This window comes from Callospermophilus lateralis, chromosome 7 (genome assembly GCF_048772815.1).
Source record: "Callospermophilus lateralis isolate mCalLat2 chromosome 7, mCalLat2.hap1, whole genome shotgun sequence".
NCBI classification, from domain to species: domain Eukaryota; kingdom Metazoa; phylum Chordata; class Mammalia; order Rodentia; family Sciuridae; genus Callospermophilus; species Callospermophilus lateralis.
The window spans coordinates 118,578,198-118,598,975 of record NC_135311.1 but is presented as its reverse complement, the minus strand read 5'-3'; the positions used below and the strand labels follow the sequence as shown (position 1 = coordinate 118,598,975).

General features: G+C 33.9%; 1 protein-coding gene across 6 annotated transcripts in view; it reads left to right on the top strand.

Moving 5' to 3' along the window:
* Zmym4 (zinc finger MYM-type containing 4) overlaps positions 1–20,778 on the top strand; it is a 144,332-nt gene that overhangs the window by 103,379 nt on the left and 20,175 nt on the right. For 5 of the 6 annotated variants that reach the window (XM_076860765.2, XM_076860764.2, XM_076860760.2 and 2 more), the window contains 14 exons: positions 1,944–2,094; positions 2,433–2,548; positions 2,979–3,254; positions 3,431–3,581; positions 4,376–4,548; positions 5,431–5,581; positions 6,389–6,529; positions 6,851–6,888; positions 8,068–8,212; positions 12,460–12,578; positions 13,378–13,549; positions 15,886–15,939; positions 16,351–16,530; positions 17,130–17,224. In XM_076860765.2, the coding sequence (XP_076716880.1) occupies positions 1,944–2,094; positions 2,433–2,548; positions 2,979–3,254; positions 3,431–3,581; positions 4,376–4,548; positions 5,431–5,581; positions 6,389–6,529; positions 6,851–6,888; positions 8,068–8,212; positions 12,460–12,578; positions 13,378–13,549; positions 15,886–15,939; positions 16,351–16,530; positions 17,130–17,224 (1,962 nt within the window). The remainder of the gene's footprint in view (positions 1–1,943; positions 2,095–2,432; positions 2,549–2,978; positions 3,255–3,430; positions 3,582–4,375; positions 4,549–5,430; positions 5,582–6,388; positions 6,530–6,850; positions 6,889–8,067; positions 8,213–12,459; positions 12,579–13,377; positions 13,550–15,885; positions 15,940–16,350; positions 16,531–17,129; positions 17,225–20,778) is intronic. The other variant, XM_076860761.2, reaches the window with a different exon arrangement.

Below are 20,778 nucleotides of genomic sequence, written 5' to 3'. Positions count from 1 at the left end.
TGGTACCACCTGTGTCACAGAGATGTCATTGGGATTATATAAAGAAAGAATAATGAGAACCTAGTATAGAGCCTGTCACATTGTTGATGGCTATTTTTGTTACTTTCTTAAGTGTAATTCTTGAGTACATTATTGAATGCAATTCTTATTTTGAGGGACAGCATGTCTCCTGACATGTACATGAGTAAATGCATATGATATGTGGATATGTTATGGGGTAGGGTGGGTTATAAAGAAAACATAGTCATCGATATTCAGTAGGACAAGTTGTGTCAACAAAAGCTTCACAGAAAATAACTCTTGACATAAGCCTTATAAATGAAGTTTGTGTTTGTAGTCGTAAATGGGGAAAGGAAGGTTTTAAGATTTAGAAGACATTGCAGAATTCAGGCATACCTTTCTTTTCATGTTTCTATTTTAATATCAATGCTCAAAAATGCATTCCTCCTCCTCCTCCTCCTCCTCCTCCTCCTTCTTCTTCTTCTTCTTCTTCTTCTTCTTCTTCTTCTTCTTTTTGATACCAGGGATTAAATCCAGGGGTGCTTAACCACAGAGCCACATCCCCAGCTTTTATTTAGAGACATGGTCTCACTGCGTTGCTTAGGGTCTTGCTAAATTGCTGAGACTGGCTTTGAACTTGAAATCCTCCTCCCTCAGCCTCCTGAGCTTCTGGGATTACAGACATTCGTTTTGTCACTGCACCCAGAAATGTATTCTTATTTAATTTTTAGTTGTATATAGATACATACACTTATCCATCCATCCATTTATTTATTTATTTGCTTGCTTACTTTTTGTTGTGCTGAGGATCAAACCCAGTGCCCCACATGTGCCAGGCAAACTTTACTACTGAGCTACAACCCAGCCCCAGGATACGTTTTTTTTTTTAAATTTTAATTAGTTACACATGACAGTACAATGATCTTGACATATCATACATTTGAATCAAATGGGGTATAATTTCTCATTTTTCTGAGTGTACAGGTTGCAGAATCACATTGGTCATGCAGTCACGTATATACACACAGCAATAATAATGTCTGTTTTATTCTGCTGTCCTTCCTTTCCCCCCAGGAAATGTATTCTTTAAGAGGGAAGAGAGGTCTTAAAATCTCCTGCTTGGTCCTGCTTATGTTGTTCGGAGAATGTGACATGTTAATAGCATTTAACATTATTTGCTGTTGAATTCCTAATTGAGAACATAAGATGACAGACTGTTCGTTGTTTATATTTGGACACTTGTGATGTGCAAAATCTCCGTTTTACTGCTTATGATGTACATTGTTATTTTGGTGGTAGAATATTTGAACTTTTAATAAGTTCATTAGTTTCCTTAAATTTACATTTTTTTGCTACATATGACACCTTTGGGGGGGATGTTCTTCAAATTTTTAGGATAGTATAGCATAGGAGCATGAGCTCATTGGTATGTGATTATTTATTGTTTCTAAAAACAGCCAATTAGGGCTGGGGATGAGGCTCAAGCGGTAGCGTGGTCGCCTGGCATGCGTGAGGCCCGGGTTCGATCCTCAGCACCACAGAGATGTTGTGTCTGCCGAAAACTAACTAACTAACTAAATAAATAAATATTTAAAAAAAAAGCCAATTAATAGATACAGAAATTAATTGTTAGGATATAACCAGTATTGTTTTCCAGTGGAATAGAATAGAATGGAAAATATCAGAGTACATCCTATATTTTGATATATATTGCTCTATGAAACTTTAGTTATATGTACATACATAGGTACATAATACACAAATGCAAAATCTCAGAAGTATGCGTGACTTGTTTTGTAAAACTTCTTACTGAGGATTGTAATAGTGGAAGCTTAAAAACCACTGACTTAAAGTATTTCAACAGTATTAAGTATAAACAGTTCAAAGAATTGTGCTTTTACTAGGAGTTTGGTAAAAAGAATGTTGTTTTATTCTCTTAATAGAAATCAGCCAAAATTACACCATGTGCGCTTTGCAAATCATTGAGATCCTCAGCAGAAATGATTGAAAATACCAATAGCTTGGGGAAGACAGAGCTTTTCTGTTCTGTTAATTGCTTATCTGCTTACAGAGTTAAAATGGTTACTTCTGCAGGTAATACTGCTTTCATAAACTATAGAATGTAATAGTTGAAAATTATACTTACTTTGCTTTTAGTGCAGTGTTTTGTTGATTTTTTTAAGGCAAATTTAAGATATTTCAGGTTTCTCCACACCTTATTTATTTCAGCATTCATTTATATTGTAGTTTCAGTGTAGACTGTGATATAAAAAGATTTTACTGTTAGACATTAGTTTCTGTCTTGATATGACATGAGTTTAATCAGTTCCTGTAACTTAACCTGGCCCTTAAATTTCTGTTTATTGTATAGCACTTATTTAATTTCTCATAGATTTGTATAATTTACTCAGTTTTTATTTTGATTTGCTAAGGTGTACAAGTTCAGTGTAACAGTTGTAAAACCTCAGCAATCCCTCAGTATCACCTAGCCATGTCAGATGGAAGTATACGCAACTTCTGCAGCTACAGTTGTGTGGTAGCTTTCCAGGTATGGCTTCAGGAATCTTCTTCTTCATCAGTCAGTGAGTCACCTACTGAAGTAATATAAACTTACTGTTTTGCTAGTGTCTGGATTCCCTAATTTCTGTCTCAGTCCTATAAACTTAGATTTGTAATTTATTTCTATATTTGAGGCATGTTATTAAACCACTTTCTATAAAATTAAGTGGCATCATTATCACCATATTATGTATTGAGAGAGTATTATTTTTTTAACATTATTAGTTAAATTATTTTATTTTTGGAAATAAGTTAATTTTCTCCATTCAGTTCATAAGCTGTTCAGAGGCAGAGTGTTTTGTCATTCACTGATGGGTCTTACATGCCTAAAACTGCTTAGCACACGTAGGTTCACAGTTCTTGCTTTTGTGAATAAATGGTTTAAGTTGATCTTTCTTTCTTTCTTTATTTATTTTCAGAATTTGTTCAACAAACCAACTGGAATGAATTCTTCAGTAGTGCCCTTGTCTCAGGGCCAAGTAATTGTAAGCATCCCCACAGGTTCAACAGTGTCAGCAGGAGGCAGTAACACCTCTGCTGTTTCTCCCACCTCCATCAGTAGCTCTGCTGCTGCTGGTCTCCAGCGTCTTGCTGCCCAATCCCAGCATGTTGGGTTTGCCCGGAGTGTTGTGAAACTCAGGTGTCAACACTGTAATCGTCTTTTTGCCACAAAACCAGAGCTTCTTGACTATAAGGTAAAGTATAGGTTCATGTCAAGGGTTTGAGTATAGATGGGTCTGTCTGTAAAATTATTTAAAGTTTTTCATCTCTCAGTCTTATTTATACCAGTTGTTTTGAAAGTAAGAGGAATAAGAATTTCCATAGAGGATACCAGATGCTTAATTAGTACTTAATAATTATTTCTTTGCAGGGTAAAATGTTTCAGTTCTGTGGCAAGAATTGTTCTGACGAATATAAGAAAATAAATAATGTTATGGCAATGTGTGAATATTGTAAAATTGAGAAAATTGTGAAGGAGACTGTGCGATTCTCAGGTGCTGACAAGTCATTCTGTAGTGAAGGTAAAGGCAGAAGATAATCTTACCTACTGCACATGTTGGTTGTTTTAAAAGTAGTTGGTGATTTAAGGTATTTCTATGTAAATTTGGCTGTTTTATCTTCTATGTTTATTTCCAAAGCCTTTTTGATTGGTTGACACATAGTTCACTCTTTTTAAATCTAGTCTTTCATATTATATGGGTAATACAACAAAGTCAGAAATCTTATATAATGCAGAAGATGGTGATTTGAAAACATTTTTCATTATTAGATTGGTGAGGAACTAAAATATATTGTAGTTCTTATACTAATTTCTAAATAGAAATCCTTAAATTTTAGTAGCATCCTAGTTTATACTTTAATTGTTTTAAACAGCCACTCTGTTTTTGAATATAAGTGGTCTGAACATGCAAATTACTACAAAGTAGATTTTTTTTCATTTTTTAGATGACTCTTTTTTTTTTGACTCTAAAATTTCACAGGATTATCATTTTTGGACCCATGGCTTTCAAATCTTTTGGTCACAGCACAAAAGAATTACATCTTACATTGTGACCTAGTGTATTTTCACATACCCAAATAAAAATAATTTCATGAAATAAAACTTCATATATGGGATGCCATGTAATGTTTTCAATCCTGTCCTCTATCTTCTTTCACTTAAAAAAAATGCTAGTTTTTATCCTCTTAATTGATCTCCTGATGTGCTAATAGGTCAGGACCCAAGTGAGAGAACTTTGTTCTAGGGAAATTAATTTAAAGATGTAGATAATTAATATTTCTCCAGAATGTTAACTTTATCTTTCCTAATTTTTAGGTTGCAAACTGCTTTACAAACATGACTTGGGAAAACGCTGGGGAAGTCATTGTAAAATGTGCAGTTATTGTTTACAGACATCTCCCAAATTAGTACAGAATAATTTGGGAGGAAAGGTGGAAGATTTTTGTTGTGAAGAATGCATGTCCAAATATACAGTTTTATTCTATCAGGTAATCTATAATTCACATTACCGGGTTTTTGGAGTTTTAGCATGAATTATTCTCTTTTCAAATTTTATGTAGAATGAAGAATAACTTAATGATTTAAAACTCTTTAAGATTTGGGAAGACTTTAATGTCATTGAATTTTATCCCTTTTCATTTTTAATTTTTGTAGAAGTCACATCAGTCATAAGACATAAACCTATTTAAAATTATAATTTTATTGTTTATTTATGAATATTTTTTAGTTGTAGAGGGACACAATACTTTTATTTATTTATTTATTTTTATGTGGTGCTGAGGATTGAACCCAGTGCCTCACATGTGCCAGGAAAGCACTCAAGCACTGAGTCACAACCCCAGACCTAATTTTTATTACTTAAATAAAATAAATTTTCATTTTGAAGTCTGAGGAAGATATTCCTTATTTAAATTTAAACTTCTCTTTGTTTTTTTATTTTTTATTTTTTTTTATACTGGGAATTGAACCCATGGGCACTTAACCACTGAGCCACATCCCTAGCCCTTTTTAATATTTTATTTAGAGACAGGGTCTCACTGAGTTGTTTAGGGTCCCGCTGAGTTGCTGAAGCTGGTTTTGAATTCGGGATCCTCCTTCCTCAGCCTGTCAAGCTGCTGTAATGACAGGCGAGCACCAGTTATTTTTATAACTGCTACTTTGGGGGGAGGCTCTTTACAATATGGCTTTTTAATTAAAAATTAAAATCATTAATAAAATAAGTAAATATTTACCATTTTAGAACCAGTCTTTAGTTCCATGATTTATATTCTAAGTTAACATCCTCACTTATAATTATATGTGTGATGTTTTTATTCTGTCAGACCTCAGATAGTTTGTTTCTTCATTAATTTCTTTTATTTTGGTTTCAGATGGCCAAATGTGATGGTTGTAAACGACAGGGTAAACTCAGTGAGTCCTTAAAATGGCGAGGGGAAATAAAACATTTTTGTAACCTGCTTTGTATCTTGATGTTCTGCAATCAGCAAAGTGTATGTGACCCACCTTCACAAAACAATTCAGGTAATAAGTGGAGTCTTTGGTCAATGCCAAGAACTACGTTTCTTCTACAAACTAGAAACTATAAACGATTGTCAGTAATTTAATTTTAAATTTCATTGTAGTCAAATAAATGTTGCTTTATAAAAAACATTTACATCCTATTTTGTTAAACGTTTCAAATTAAAGCCAGGCAAATGAGTTTTTTTTTTTTTAAATTTAATAAGCATTTCTCAGTATATTAGGTTAATCAAACTCTACAAGTATTTACGTTTATGGGAAAGGATGACAGTTAAGGTTTTTGTAAATACACTTTGATTCCTTAAAAAAAGATTTGAGACTATTTATAACAAGACATAAAGCCTAAATCACATGCCTTTTAAATATACCACAAACTACTATTTAAGCCATTTAATCTCAGAAACTTTGTGGTTTAAAAACACAAAACTAATTCCATCCTGAAAGATAGTTTAATTTGTATAATACCTTTATAAGTAAGAAGACTTATAAAAGGCTATTATATAAACTGAAGAAATCCTTCAAATGTTAAATGTCCACTAAATCTACCCTGTGATTTTCAGTGCTTTTGGGTTTTTTGTTATGGTTTTTAAGTGTGAGTATTTGGTTCTTTTTTATAAAACAATATGGAACACTTTCAGGTTTCATTATTTAAAAACTAGAAATCCAAAACCCTGTTAATCCTGAAGAGACGCTGCTCCAACAGAAATTATTCAAACCTAAAACAAAGCACTGCTTAACCTCTTTGAGATGCTGGTTTCTATGTGAGAACATATAAATTACATGAGGTTTCTCTATTTTTATTTTAACCAGCAAGTATTTCCATGGTTCAAGCTGCTTCCGCAGGGCCCCCATCTCTCAGAAAAGATTCAACTCCAGTTATAGCTAACGTGGTGTCATTGGCAAGTGCTCCTGCTGCTCAACCCACAGTGAATTCTAACAGTGTCTTACAAGGTATGCCTGGATTTGAAAGGATTTATGTTGCCTTTTTGAGTTAAATACAGTGATTCTCTACCTTTCTCATGTGATTATTTTCGTATGTTTGACACATTCATATTAGGAATAATGGCTCACTATGAGTAGGCCACTGAAAAGTATTTCCATGTCTGTCATCTTATGCTTACTTTAGAACTGCTAGTTTCTTCCACTGAATTGAATGAAGATAAACATGCTCTTAGTTTGAGACTTGGTGCTTATAGACAGATAATCAGCTTTTAAAACTAATATTTAAATAATTGTGAGAGATCCTAAATTTATGTTTTCATTTATATCAAGGTGCAGTTCCAACGGTAACCGCAAAAATCATTGGAGATGTAAGTTTTTAAAAAATTTTTGTTGGTATTGTCACTGTATTTATTTTCTGTTCTTATGCAATACAGAACAATACAATCTAATTTACCCTCATTTAATAAATAAATTTCATTTCTTTTAATCTTTGTTTAGGAATAGGATTTCCTGGCTATTTAACTGGGTCTTTTGTATACTTTAATTTCTTTGAATGCTCACTACAATTATGCTGTTAATGAATTTTTTTTTTTTTTTTTTTTAATTGTACAAGAGTTAAATTTTACAGAATGTAGGCAATTTAGGGCTGGGGTTGTGGCTCAGTGGTAGAGCATTCGCCTTGCACACAGGAGGCCCTGGGTTTGATCCTCAGCACCACATAAAAATAAATAAATGAAATTATTATTATGTCCAACTATAACAAAGAAAATATATATATTAAAAAAAAAGAATTTAAGCATTTTATTTTTTAGACTTTCAGATGATGTGTAACATACTTAGATTGTCAATAAAATATTTTTAAAATGTAGCTTATTCTCCACCCTATCCCATGAAGATTATACTGTAAATAACCATTCATGTTTTAAAACTAATTAATATTTTCTACTATATCCCTTAAAAGAAGAAGAAAATAATAATAGTGAACAAAACTCATGTCTGGAACAGTGACATTTCTAAAGTGTTTACTGGTTTCTGGAATAATTCATATCATCTTTATTCAAGTTAGTTTTATGATCATACTTGATTCTGTTGTTCCTACTTAAGTCCTCTAAAAATGATTCTGTAATTCTAACTTGTTTAAGATATAACAGGTCTAATTTCAAACCCAGCTAGTATTTTTGCTGATCAACAATGTATATAATAGGATTAGCATTTTACTTGGTGTACAGAGCGGTAACTAAATACATTGAGTCAGTATATACTTATTACTCATTGATTACTATTAATGATTCAGAAATACTGCTCAGTCTTCTGCATAATTCCCATATAATAATTGCTTTTGTTTTTCTCTTGCCACTTTTTTTTATTGGTACACTGTAGTTGTACATAATGATGGGATCTGTTGTTATATTTGTACGTACACACAATATAACAATATAATTTGGCCAATATTGCTCCCCTGGTATTTCTTTTAAAATTATAATATTTCTTGTAATTAATGATAATATTTTGAACACTTCTTTGCTTTCTGATTTAATTTTTACTAGGCAAGTACACAAACAGATGCCCTGAAACTGCCACCTTGCCAGCCTCCAAGACTTTTGAAGAATAAAGCTTTATTGTGTAAACCTATCACACAGACTAAAGCCACTTCCTGCAAACCACATACCCAAAATAAAGAATGCCAGACAGGTATGTTCCTTGGACTTTATTTTTTTATCGGAAAGGAATGTGGGATCTGTTTACCTTAAGTACATATTTTTTTCCAGTGTAATGTCTTGGATTGCTTATATATATTGCCATTTTAATTCTTACAACATCTCTATGAGTAAAGTTATTTTCCCTGGGCCTTAACAAATTAGGTCGAAGGGAAGAAAGTTGCTTGATAATAGCATTCTGTGAACACTTTGTTTAATTTCCTTATTGATGGTTTTATTGAGGAATAAGAATAAGCTTTATAGAGTAATATAGGCAGCCTCTAAAGAGGGGCTATTTAATGCTGGGCTTGGTGGCGCACACCTGTGATCCCTGAAGCTTGGGAGGTTCAAAGCCAGCCTCAGCAATGGCAAGTCATTAAGCAATTCAGTGAGACCCTGTCTCCAAATAATATACAAAATTGGGCTGGGGATGTGCCTTAGTGGTTGAATGCCCCTGAGTTCAATCCCTGGTACCAAAAAAGGGGGGGACGCTATTCAAGTTTGATCTACCACAACTCTTGTTTGTTCTTCCACCCTTCCTTTCCTCTTTCTTTCTAACTCTCTATACCCCCAGCCCGTCACACTGTTTTAAATAAAGTCAGTTGCCTTGGGAAGAACTTCAGAAAAGCTTTTTTAAAAAAAAAAAAAAAAAAAAAAAATTATTTTTAAGTTTTAGGTGGACACAATCTCTTTATTTTATATCTCTTCATTCTTTATATTTATGTGGTGATGAGGATAGAACCCAGTGCCTCGTGCATGCTAAGCGAGCACTCTACCACTGACCCACAATCCCAGCCCAGAAAAGCTTCTTTTTGAAGAAGAGTTTTCTTTCCTTATAAACTGCCTCTCTCCATAGGAAAAAAATCTCTGGGTCTCTTCTATGAAATCTATTAGTTGGCCTCTCCTGGCATGCAACTTCGGCTCTATAAGTGAGCTAGGGTGAGGGTGATCAGGACCCCAGTGTTTTTAGTCTCCTGTTCCTATTTTAGATCCTTCATCCTGTAAATGAAAGTTGGCTAAAGTGTGGCCACACACACCAGCAATTTAGTTTCTTCAGCCCTGAGTTGGAGGGAGTGAGAAATGCTGATGAGTTTGGTAATCCTTACCTGATACTGGTGAGTTTGGTAATCCTTTATTGGGGAGAGAAGTTTGCTCTTCCTTGCTGTAGTGACTGAGAATGGAGCTTATGTCAAGTTGAACTGAGTTGAACTTGGGTGATAGAGCAGGTAGGGGCTAGAATATCATAGATTCACAATTCTTACTGCATTTTAATAGTTTTTCTTGAAGAAATGTTTCTTCATTTGCTATTATGCCCTTTCAGCAGTTTCCTAGAGAGTTTTAGTAGTTTTCATCTACTTTGTTTGTTTCACTAGGGAATGGGTTTGCATAGTTTTCTTATACTACCATCCAAAAGTCCCAGAATTTTTAAACTAGAAAGGAAACTTAGACTCTTAAATCGGTAAGGTTGTCCTATAGGCCAGTGCTTCTCAAACATTAATATGCTCTGCCTGAAAATCTCACTAAGTAGATTCTTATTCAGTGGATTTTAAAAATTTACACTTTATAAACTTCCAGGTAAAGTCAGTGCTACTGGTCCATGGACCACACAAAATAACTATGGCTAATTTAGTGATTTCTTTTTATTGTGTTAATACTGACTTCCTAGCTAATCAAATAAAATATTTTTTGTCTAAAAATTGATGCTAAAATTGATGCCTTACAACTTTCTCACCTGTAACCCTAGTCAGATTATTAGCATTTCTCTTTTTGTCACTTATTCTCCTACATCAATGAGTTTACAATTATTTAGAACATTTTCTGGAACTTAGAAAGTTCTCTATAGATATTTTTTGTTAAATAATAGAATGAATCCTGTATTCTTTCTAAATGATAGTTTTATTTCTAGTTTTTGCAGTTGTTTTTCAGAGACTGGCTTTTGCCAAGTTGCCCTGGCTGGCCCTGAACTTCCAGGCCAAAGTGAGAGTTAGAATCATCACATTTAAAAAAAAACAAAAAAAAAAAAACCAACTCAAGATGGACTGAAGAATTAAATCCAACATATGCAGCTATGAAACTATTAGAAGAATCCAGAAAATGCTTTAGGACACTAGTCTGAGCAAAGATTTTTTTGAATATGGTCCAAAGAGCAGAGACAACATAAATAAAATGACAAATGGAAACAATTAGAAGAGTTAAGAGACAAGCTATAGACTAGCAACAAACATTTGTAAACTGTTCATCTGACAAGGGATTAATGTCCAGAATGTACTTAGCTTCCCACGTGGCTACTTGAGAAGGCAAATGCCTTATTTTTTCATCATGTTTCCCCCACCCCCACCTGAGATGAACACAGGGGAGCTTAACCACATCCCCAGCTTTTTTTTTTTTTTTTTTTACTTATATTTTTTATTTTTTTAAGTTATAGATGGACACAATACCTTTCTGTTTATTTATTTTTATGTGGTGCCAAGGATTGATCCCAGTGCCTCACATGTGCTAGGCAAGCACTCTACCACTGAGCTACAACTCAAGCCCCTGTTTTTTATTTTGAGACAGGATCTCACTAAGTTGCCAAGGCTGTCCTCAAATAGTGTTTCCCTGCCTCAAACTTCCAAGTCTCTGGGTTTACAGGCATGCACCACAACACCCAGTGGTTTCTTCATACTGTTTCCATAAAAGGTGTATTAATTTATATTCCCATGAATAGTATAGGAAAATTCCCCTTTATATACATCATTGCTAGCATTTGTTATTTTTTGTTTTTTGATAAGTCATTCTGAGATGATATCTCACTGTGATTTTTTTTTTTTAACTCGTTCTTTCTTTTTTGTTGTAGATGGACACAATACCTTTATTTGTTTTTTTGTGGTGCTGGGGATTGAACACAGTGCCTCACCCATGCTAGGCAAGCACTTTGCCACTGAGCCACAACCCCAGCCCCTCATTGTGATTTTGATTTATGTTTCCCTGATCATTAGTGATGTTGAGAATTTCTTCATACGTGTTTTCGTAAATATAATGAAGGCAACTAACCTTATAAAGAAAATAGATTTTGGGGCTGGGGTTGTGACTCAGTGATAGAGCACTTGCCTAGCATGTGTGAGGCACTGCGTTCAATTCTCAGCACCACATAAAAAAAAAATAAAGGTCCATTGATAACTAAAAATTTTTTTTTTTTTAAATCAACTATCATGAGGCAGGAGTATTTTTTTTTAAAGAGAGATTGAGAGAGAGAGAGAGAGAGAGAATTTTTTTTAATATTTATTTTTTAGTTTTCGGCAGACACATCTTTGTTTGTATGTGGTGCTGAGGATTGAACCCGGGCCGCACGCATGCCAGGCGAGCGCGCTACCGCTTGAGCCACATCCCCAGCCCCGACAACTAAAAATATTAAAAAAAAAAAAAAAAGAAAAAGAAAATAGATTTCTTCATCTCAGAATTTTGGATGTTCAAAGGCCAGTTGACATCAACTCAGGGTATCCCACTCATTACTTGATGGCATGGACAGCATTGGAGGAGAATGTATGGGAGCAAGCAAATAATTGCATCTTGAACCATGAGCACAAGGAGACTAGCATCCCACAGTCCATTTCAATGATCTAAGAACCTCCCAATAGACTAGACTCTACCTCTTAAAGGTTTCCCCATCTCCCAACAGTACCACCCTGGGGCCAAGCCTAATTACAGTGGAGTCTTGTGGGCACACACATTCAGACCTTAGCATTTGTCCCTTATTTTTATTTATTCTTTGAAGAAATATCTGTTCAGATCACTTGCCCAGTTTAAAATCAGATTATTTGTGGGGTTTTTTTGCTGGTATTCGAATTTTTTATACATTCTGGACATTAATCCCTTGTCAGATGTTTGTTGCTAGTCTGTAGCTTGTCTCTTAACTCTTCTAATTATTTCCATTTGTCATTTTATTTATGTTGCTCAAAGTAGTGTCCTAAAGTATTTTCTGGTTTCTTCTAATCATAGTTGCACATGTTGGATTTAATTCTTCAGTCCATTTTGAGTTAATTTTTTTTTTTAAAGTGATGAGAGATATGGAGTCTAGGTTCATTCTTCTGCATATGGATTTTGTCTTTCCAGCACTATTTATTGAAGGTATTTACTTCTTTTCTCGTGCATATCTTCTTAGAGATAACACTTTGAAACACAAATCTCCATAACCTTTTTTAGAAGATATTTTATTAAAATATTTTTCCTTTCTTTTCCTTTGTCAATTTTTTCTTCCATTAGAAGACACTCCAAGTCAGCCCCAGATTATTGTGGTGCCAGTTCCTGTGCCAGTGTTTGTGCCGATACCTCTTCATCTTTATACTCAATATGCACCAGTCCCCTTCGGAATTCCTGTTCCAGTGAGTAATCATGTAGAGATAAGGCGAATTTAGCATGTGTTTTTCCTCAGTTTAAATTTTATAGCTCTCTAAAGAAAATTTTCACTCACTAGTAAAGTATAACTGATTCTGGTTGGCTGTGGAGTATGTAGCGGACTGCTTTTATTTATACCCTGCCTTCTTGGAGAGTGTTATGATGTAAGATCACTCAAATAGAAAAAGATCAGGAACTGCATGCATTAGAATCTTGGGATTCTAGCCAGGGTAAAAAGAATACTGTGATTTTTTATTTCTCAGGTTTTTTTTTTTTTTTAAAGAAAGCTATTTAAAAAAAAATATTTATTTTTTATTTGTACACAATACTTTTATTTTGTTTATTTATTTTTATGTGGTGCTGAGGATCGAACCCAGGGCCTCACATGAGCTAGGTGAGCACTCTACCGCTGAGCCACAACCTCAGCCCAGCTATTTTTTTTTTTTTAATATGAACATTTATTTTTCCTGTATAGAATCCTTAAGGGAAATAGTTGTGCGAAAATGTTAGCAAGGAGTGTATGCCAAAACAAAAATGAAACTGAGTTATAGAATTACTATTTTGAAGGATTCAGACATATTTTGTTGAGTGTTCAGAAAAGCACTTACTAAGCTTTTATTTTAATGGTTCTAGTCTTATAAAAATGAACAGTCAAGACTACATGATCATCAGCAGTGACAATATCTTGACTTTATTGTTTTTAATACTTAAATAATCTTGTAAATAATGGTTTCGAGTACAAATCTATTGTATAAGAAACTTTTCAGTCTGTCCATGGTCTTTCAGATGCCTGTCCCCATGCTTATTCCATCCTCAATGGACAATGAAGATAAAGTCCCTGAAAATATAGAAGACATTAAGGAAAAACTTCCTACACATCCATTTGAAGCTGATCTCCTTGAGATGGCAGAAATGATTGCAGAAGATGAAGAGAAGGAAAAGACTCTATCCCAAGGAGGTTGGTACAATCTTTAAAAGTAAAGAAAGAAGTCAGGCATGGTGGCACACACCTGTAATCCCAGTGGCTTGGGAGGCTGAGTCATGAGGACCACAAGTTCAAAGCCAGCCTCAGCAACTTAGTGAGGCCCTAAGCAACTTAGCAAGAACCTGTCTCTAAATAAAAAATAAAAAGGGCTGGCAATGTGACTCAATGATTAAGTGCCCTTGGATTTACTTTGTGCTCCCTAAGCCTCATAAAAATTTTCAAAGAAAAGTAAAGAAAGAAAGAAAAAATCTACAAAATTTCTCATAATTCAGGTAATTTTTAAATTTAAATTATGATCATTTTTTGATTTTATCTGTATATTCAAAGCTATGATCTGTATATAAGACTTCCTGATATATAATAACTAGCATGCTGATAAAGGGTAAACAGAACCTTAAGATGTAAAACCTTTGGGCTCAAAATGGCTTATGTATAAATCTCATTTTAATAGGTTGGAACAAGGATGATAGTAACATTCATCCATATTTCCCATTCCTTTAGCATTGTGTTATGTGCATTGTCATTTCATTTTTTTAAAGATTTTTAAAAAATGGATACAATATCTTTATTTATTTTTGTGTGGTGCTGAGGATCAAACCCTGTGCATCACATGTGCGAGATATAGCGCTCTTCCACTGAGCTATACCCCCAGCTCCTGTCTATTTCATTTTAATCTTTACAACAGCCCTGTGAGGAGGGTATCATTTACTTTAGATTTCTTACCTGAAAAATAGAATATTAGATTTGCTCTGATTGTGTAGTCAACAAATGTCGAACCTGAACTTGTATCCAGATCTGTCTGATGCCAGAGTACATATTAACCAAATATAATAATATATCAGAAAGGTTTCTAGTCTTAATTAGCACATCCTTGGTTTTTGGATATAGAAAGAGGTGGAAAAATTGTCATAATATTTGAAATATGTAGCTGAGTTTTCACAAAGACCTTTCCATAAATTACTGATGAGTCAATAAGCTTACTTTTTTCTTGAAAGATTTTCTTTTATTCAGTGTTAGATTTTGATTTTACATAGTAAATGCTAGGTGATTTTCTGAACACTGAAGGATTTGAAAAAACTGCTGTCAACTTTTCTGTTGTATAGCCAATAAATTTCTGAGTCACATATATTTTGAGAGATTGATGGAAACTTATTTATTGTTTTTCCAGTGTTCCTTCTGTTATTTTGCTCTTTAATGTTAAAATCTCAAAATTCTGATGCATACATATGGAATTTAATGTCCCAAATGTCCCTGTGCTTGATCTTCTAATCTCTGGTAATATATTTAGTTTGGAAATTCAGACAATTTTTGATTATATACCTCATTTTAAATTGACTTCTCCTTTCACATCAATATTGAAGCTTTGTCAAGTTCTTGCTCTGGGCAGATGCTATGACTTTTGCCTTTGTCTATAGTTGAGTCAGATTAAAAAAAAAAAAGCTTGAAAAACTATTTTTCAAGAGACATAATGATAATCACTGTAATATGTATGAAATGAAATGGTTTTGAAACATAGTGTAGGAGAGAATAATTTCAGCTAAGGGAATCTGGGGTTATAATTTCTCTTTGATTTTAGGGAAAATCCCAATGTTTCTGTGTAACCTGGAAGAAAAAAAGAAAAAAAAAAAAAAAACCCACCACTTGACTCTTCTAGCTTTGTACTTTCCACATACTTTAGAGTTGATTGTACTATGTTCTGTTTAGTTCTGTATGCTGAATGCTCATGTAACTTCATGTAACTTATTTTTTTTTCTGGGTATTGAAAACCAGGGGTGCTCTACCTGGTTCTTTGTAGTTTTTATTTTGAGAAAGGGGCTTGCCAGGTTGCTAAGGCTGTCCTTGAACATGCCATCCTCCCATGTTAGCTTTCCTGAATAACTGAGAATTGCAAGTGTGCACCACCATGGTCAGCTAATGTAACATTTAATTATAAGTTTGTTTATTTATTTTTTCAGTTTGATAGTAAGGATTATTATATTTAGGGAAACAAAGCAGATTTGTTAATCTTTGAATAAATTTGGGGGATATGGTTTAAAGAAGGATTTTATATAGCAGAAAAGTATAAAATCAAAAGTGAAAATTCCTTTCTTCATGACTTTTTATACTGCTTCCTAGAAGTATAGCCACTATTAATAGTGATGATGATTTAACTGCTTTTGCCACTAGTGTTTCATTATTTTTGTTCTAAAGTCTGTTTACTTAGAACTCTGTGGCATTGTGCATGTATATAATAGTCATCTCATTTGAGATGCAGTTTGTTTTTTGTTTACTTATAAATCATTTTATTATGTGCTTTACTTTTCCTTTAGGATCTCAGACTTCTGAACAGGAACTCTTTCTAGACACTAAAATATTTGAAAAAGGTTTGTAGTTGTAAATATACTTTGGTTCTTTGAAATCCTATCCTTTGTTAGTAATTAAAGTCTGAAAAGAATTCCATGTAATATTTGTGATTTTAATTATTTTAAGGGGCATCAAGTGTCCGTGGTGTATGCTAATCCTTAGTGAGAATAATAAAAACTGCCCCAAATATTTGTTTTAAGGATGGAGTTAAGCTTTAATGTGCTTACCAAGAATATGAATTCAGTTCTGTGAGACAGGTGAACAAATTGCTTTGTTCTTAAGTGTACCTAGATAATTATTCATTGGTTGTATTTCAGATTTGGTGTTCAGAAGTTTAGGAAGGTTTCTAAGCATGTAAAGAGACTATCTTATTTTGAGGGTTTCTTATTTTTGAGACTACCTTATTTTCTGAAATATCCTTAATATTTCAGACCAAGGAAGTACATATAGTGGTGATCTTGAATCAGAGGCAGTATCTACTCCCCATAGCTGGGAAGAAGAATTGAATCATTATGCCTTAAAGACAAATGCTGTGCAAGAAGCTGATTCAGAACTGAAACAGTTCTCAAAAGGGGAAACCGAACAGGATCTGGAAGCAGATTTTCCATCAGGTTTGTGCAATATAACCTATTCACTTAAAGTCCTTTATTTTAGAAGATTGGTAAAACTCCAGATTCATATTATAAAGCAGTTAAAATGTACTAGAGGTAATCTAGGGTACAAGTGATTCCTGTCTTTTCTGGCTTTGGTTTGTGCAATTTTGTTCTCAAAAGTGGTTAAATTATTTTGTGTTTTTTATTATTGTTGTTTTTGGGTTTTGGTAACAGGGATTGAATCCAGGGACTCTTAACCATCGAGCCACATCCCCAGTTGTTTGTATTTTTATTTTGAGACAGGGGCTCACTGAGTTGCTGAGGCTGGCTTTTAACTTGCTATGCTCCTGCCTTTGCCTCCCAAGTCACTGCTTTGAACATTGGTTTTTGAACATTATTATCTTACCCTTTTCACAGTAACTGTTCTGTATGAAATTTTCTTGTTAGTAAAGTTTTCATTTAAGTGCTATATCCCTCGTTTCTCTTAAGTATATAAGTAAATTCTCATGACAAAATAATGGCTATAGTGATGATTACTTAGTATTTCCCCAGTCTAAATCTTTATTTAAATCTGGAAGTTAATTAACGTATATCATGCTTTCTGCTGATTATCATAGAATCCTTTGACCCACTTAACAAAGGACAGGGGATCCAGGCACGTTCCCGAACAAGAAGACGACACAGAGATGGTTTTCCCCAGCCCAGACGAAGAGTAAGCAGCAACTTAATTTTTCTAGAGTTTTCTTTCCTTTATTCTACCAGTATTTATTAGTTCCTGTTGTTTATAAAACTCTGTAATAGCCAGAATGGGGCAGTTGTGTTCATTATTTTACAACCTTATGTTTTTGTGCTTTTGTTTTTATGTCTTGAAGTTCAGTTTCGTTATTTTTTTTCCCCACATTTCATTTTAATTAATTGAACCCAGGCATGCTTTACCACTGATCTATTCCTAGCTTGTTTTTCGTTTTGTTTTAGTGCTGTTTGTTTTTTTTTTTTGAGACAGGGTCTTGCTAAGTTGTTTAGGGCCTCACTAAATTGCTGAAACTTGCAATCCTTTTCTGCTTTAGCCTCCCAGGTCGCTGGGATTACACTGGCCTTCTGTTACATTTTTTTTTCAGTACAGACCAACCCTCCCTCCATCCTTCCCTCCCCCTCTTCCTTCCTTTCTTTTTCTTTTCTATAATTGAGGGTTTGTTTTATTATATTTAAAAGTTTTCATAATCCTTTTAAATGTATATTTCTCATTTAAGAAATCTAAATTTAGCTACTTTTTTATGTTCTAATACTTGAGATCACTATTTTATATAGTAAAGTGTAATGATGAAGGTCATATGTGCAATCTTTTGTGCTAAAAGGGCTTTCCCCTAACAAAGTTAAATGAATACTAACCTTATTTTTTTAATTGGCTCTGTTGACTTAAGAAAATTGGATTTAATAAATTCTAAAGATATAATGTGATGGACTTTGACACATGTATGTAGTATGTTCAGTCTACCACAATTATGAAAAATGCTTTTTTCCTGAAAGAATCAGAAAGTTTTTCACAACTTTTTGCCGTCAGCCTCATCTCCACGTGCTGACACCGCCAGAATGCTGTGTCAGTTGATATAAATGTCTACCTTTTCTAAAATTTCATAAAAATAGTCTCATAAGTATATTGTCTGCTATGTCTAGGTTCTTTCACTTAGCATAGTGTTTTTGAGATTCATACATGTTTCATGTCTCAATGGTTTGTTCTTTATAGTTTTGAGTAGCATTTAATAAGGACATACTAAAATTTGTGCAGCTGTTTAATAAGTAATAGAAATTTGTGTTGTTTCCATTTTGGGGCCTTTTGTTGTTATTGTTCTTTTTAATTTTGGTACTGAGATTAAACACATTGTGCTAGACAAGCACTACACTGAACTACTTCCTCAGCACCTTTTTATTTTTTTATTTTGAGACAGTGTCTCATTTTGTTGCCCAGGACTGGCCTCAAACTTGCAGTCCTTTTCCTCAGTCTTCTAAATAGCTAGGATTGTAAGTCTGGAATATTTTGAATAATATTTTTAAGAATATTTTAGAATAAGCCTTGGTGTTAACATATATTTTCATTTCTCAGAAGAAAAATATTTAGAAAATGGGATTGCTACGTTTTACACTAAGTATATTTCTAACTTTATAGGAAAGCTGCCACATTGTTTTTGAAAATAGATCTACTGCCAAACATAGTGGCACATACCAATAATCCTAGTGTCTCAGGGGGCTGCAGCAGAAGGATTGTAAATTTGAGGCCAGCCTTAGCAATTTAGTGAGACCCTCCTCCTAAAATAAAGGTCAGGGGTAAGGAGTATTGGTGATGGGAATATAGCTTAGGGGTACAGTACCTCTGGGTTCTCTCCCTAGTACTGCAACAACAGCAACAACAACAACAAAACAAAAAAAGAAAAAAGAAAAAAAAGTGAATTTACTATTTCATATTCCAATTACCAACATACAAGGGCTGACATTGTAGTTCAGTGGTAGCATGTATAAGGCACTGGGTTCGATCCTTAGCACCACATAAAAGTAAATAAAAGATATTTGTCCATCTACAACTAAAAAAAAAAAAATTTTTTTTTAAAGTGTGTGAGAGTCTGTAAGCTCCATGACTTTGCAAACACTTGGTATTGTGGAGTTGGAATTTTACCAGTCCAGTGACTTTGTAGTAGAGTATATTCTGATTGTGTGTTTGATGATTTTGAACATCTTTTCATGTGCATATTTGCCATTTTGTGCCTTTACCCAACTCATGTTACCTAAGATATTCTCTTATGTTTGTTTCTTTTTGTTTTGTATGCAATACTGGGGATTAAAATCAGGGATGTTCTACCACTGAACAACATCCCCAGTTCTTTTTTGTCTCACCAAGTTGTTGAGGCTGGACTTGCTGATGTGCTCTTCCTGCCTCAGCCCTCCCAACTAGCTGGTATTATAGGTATGCACCACTGTGCCTTGCTTTCTCAGCAGTGCTTTTTACCTTTCATTCTTTTTATAGTCTGTTAAATTTGTTTCTGTGCTGGGCACAGTAACAAATGTCGGTAACCCCAGTGGCTTGGGAAGCTGAGATAAGAGGATCACTATTTGCAAGCCAGCCCAGGCAACTTAGCAACACTCTCTGTCTCAAAATAAAATAGGGACAGGAATATAGTTTAGGGATAGGAAACCCTTGGGTTCAGTCCCAGCACTGCTAAATAAATAAATGGTAAGTTAGTTTTAATTGTTATAAGTGGTAGTATTTTAAAATTTCATTTCTGTATTCCTTATTAGTATGTAAGAATGCAAATGATTGTGTGTTTAGTCTATGTTCTTTACCTTTGCGCCATTAAATTTCATATGATTTTCTACCTAGATAATCATATTATTTGTGGCAAAAAAAAAGTTTTAGTTTTACTCTTTCCTTCCTAATCTGAATGTATTTTCCTTTTTTCTTGCTGTATCAAACTTAGCTAAGACCTCTCCTGATTATTATTACTAAGATGACCTTTTTTGCATTGTTTCTAATCTTCAGGCAAAAGGGTTTAGTCTTGCAACGTTTAGTGTGTTGTTTTCCTGTAGGTATCCCTCCACCAGGTTGTATGGCCTCCACCAGGTTGAGGACATTCCCTTTTCCTGATCTGCTGCAGATTCTTACCAGGGTTGGCTGTTGAGTTTTGTTTGGTGGATTTCTTGCTTCTTTTGAGATAGTATCCGGTTTTCCTTTTTTGAGTCTGTTAAATGACAAAATATATTACTTTAAAAAAAAAAAATCCAAATGATTAAACTTGCATTCCTAGAATAAACCCTACTTTTAAAAAAATGATATATTTATTTGTTTTTTTTATATATTACAGAATTCAGTTTGCTAATATTTCATTAAGGTTTTAAGTGTCTCTGTTCAAGAATTATTCACATGGTTTTCTTGTAATGATTTTGGTTTTGGTATCAGGGTGTTGGTGATATCAAATTCTCTCTTGTTATGTGAAATACAATTTGTATAATTTCTTTAACTAGTGAAATTCAACTGTGAACCCTTCTGGATCTGGTGTTTCTTGTGGAGAAGGTTTTAAATTGTAAATTTAGTTTCTGTAGCTATTCAGATCATCAGTTTCATTTCATTAATTTTTCTGTCTCTTTTTATTCTCTTCTGTCTCTTTTTATTCTCCACTGATTTTTGCTCTTATTTAAACATTTCCTTCTTAGTTTCTTTTCTGGTTTATTAAGATCGAGCCTTAGGGGCTGGGGTTGTGGCTCAGTTGTAGAGTGCTT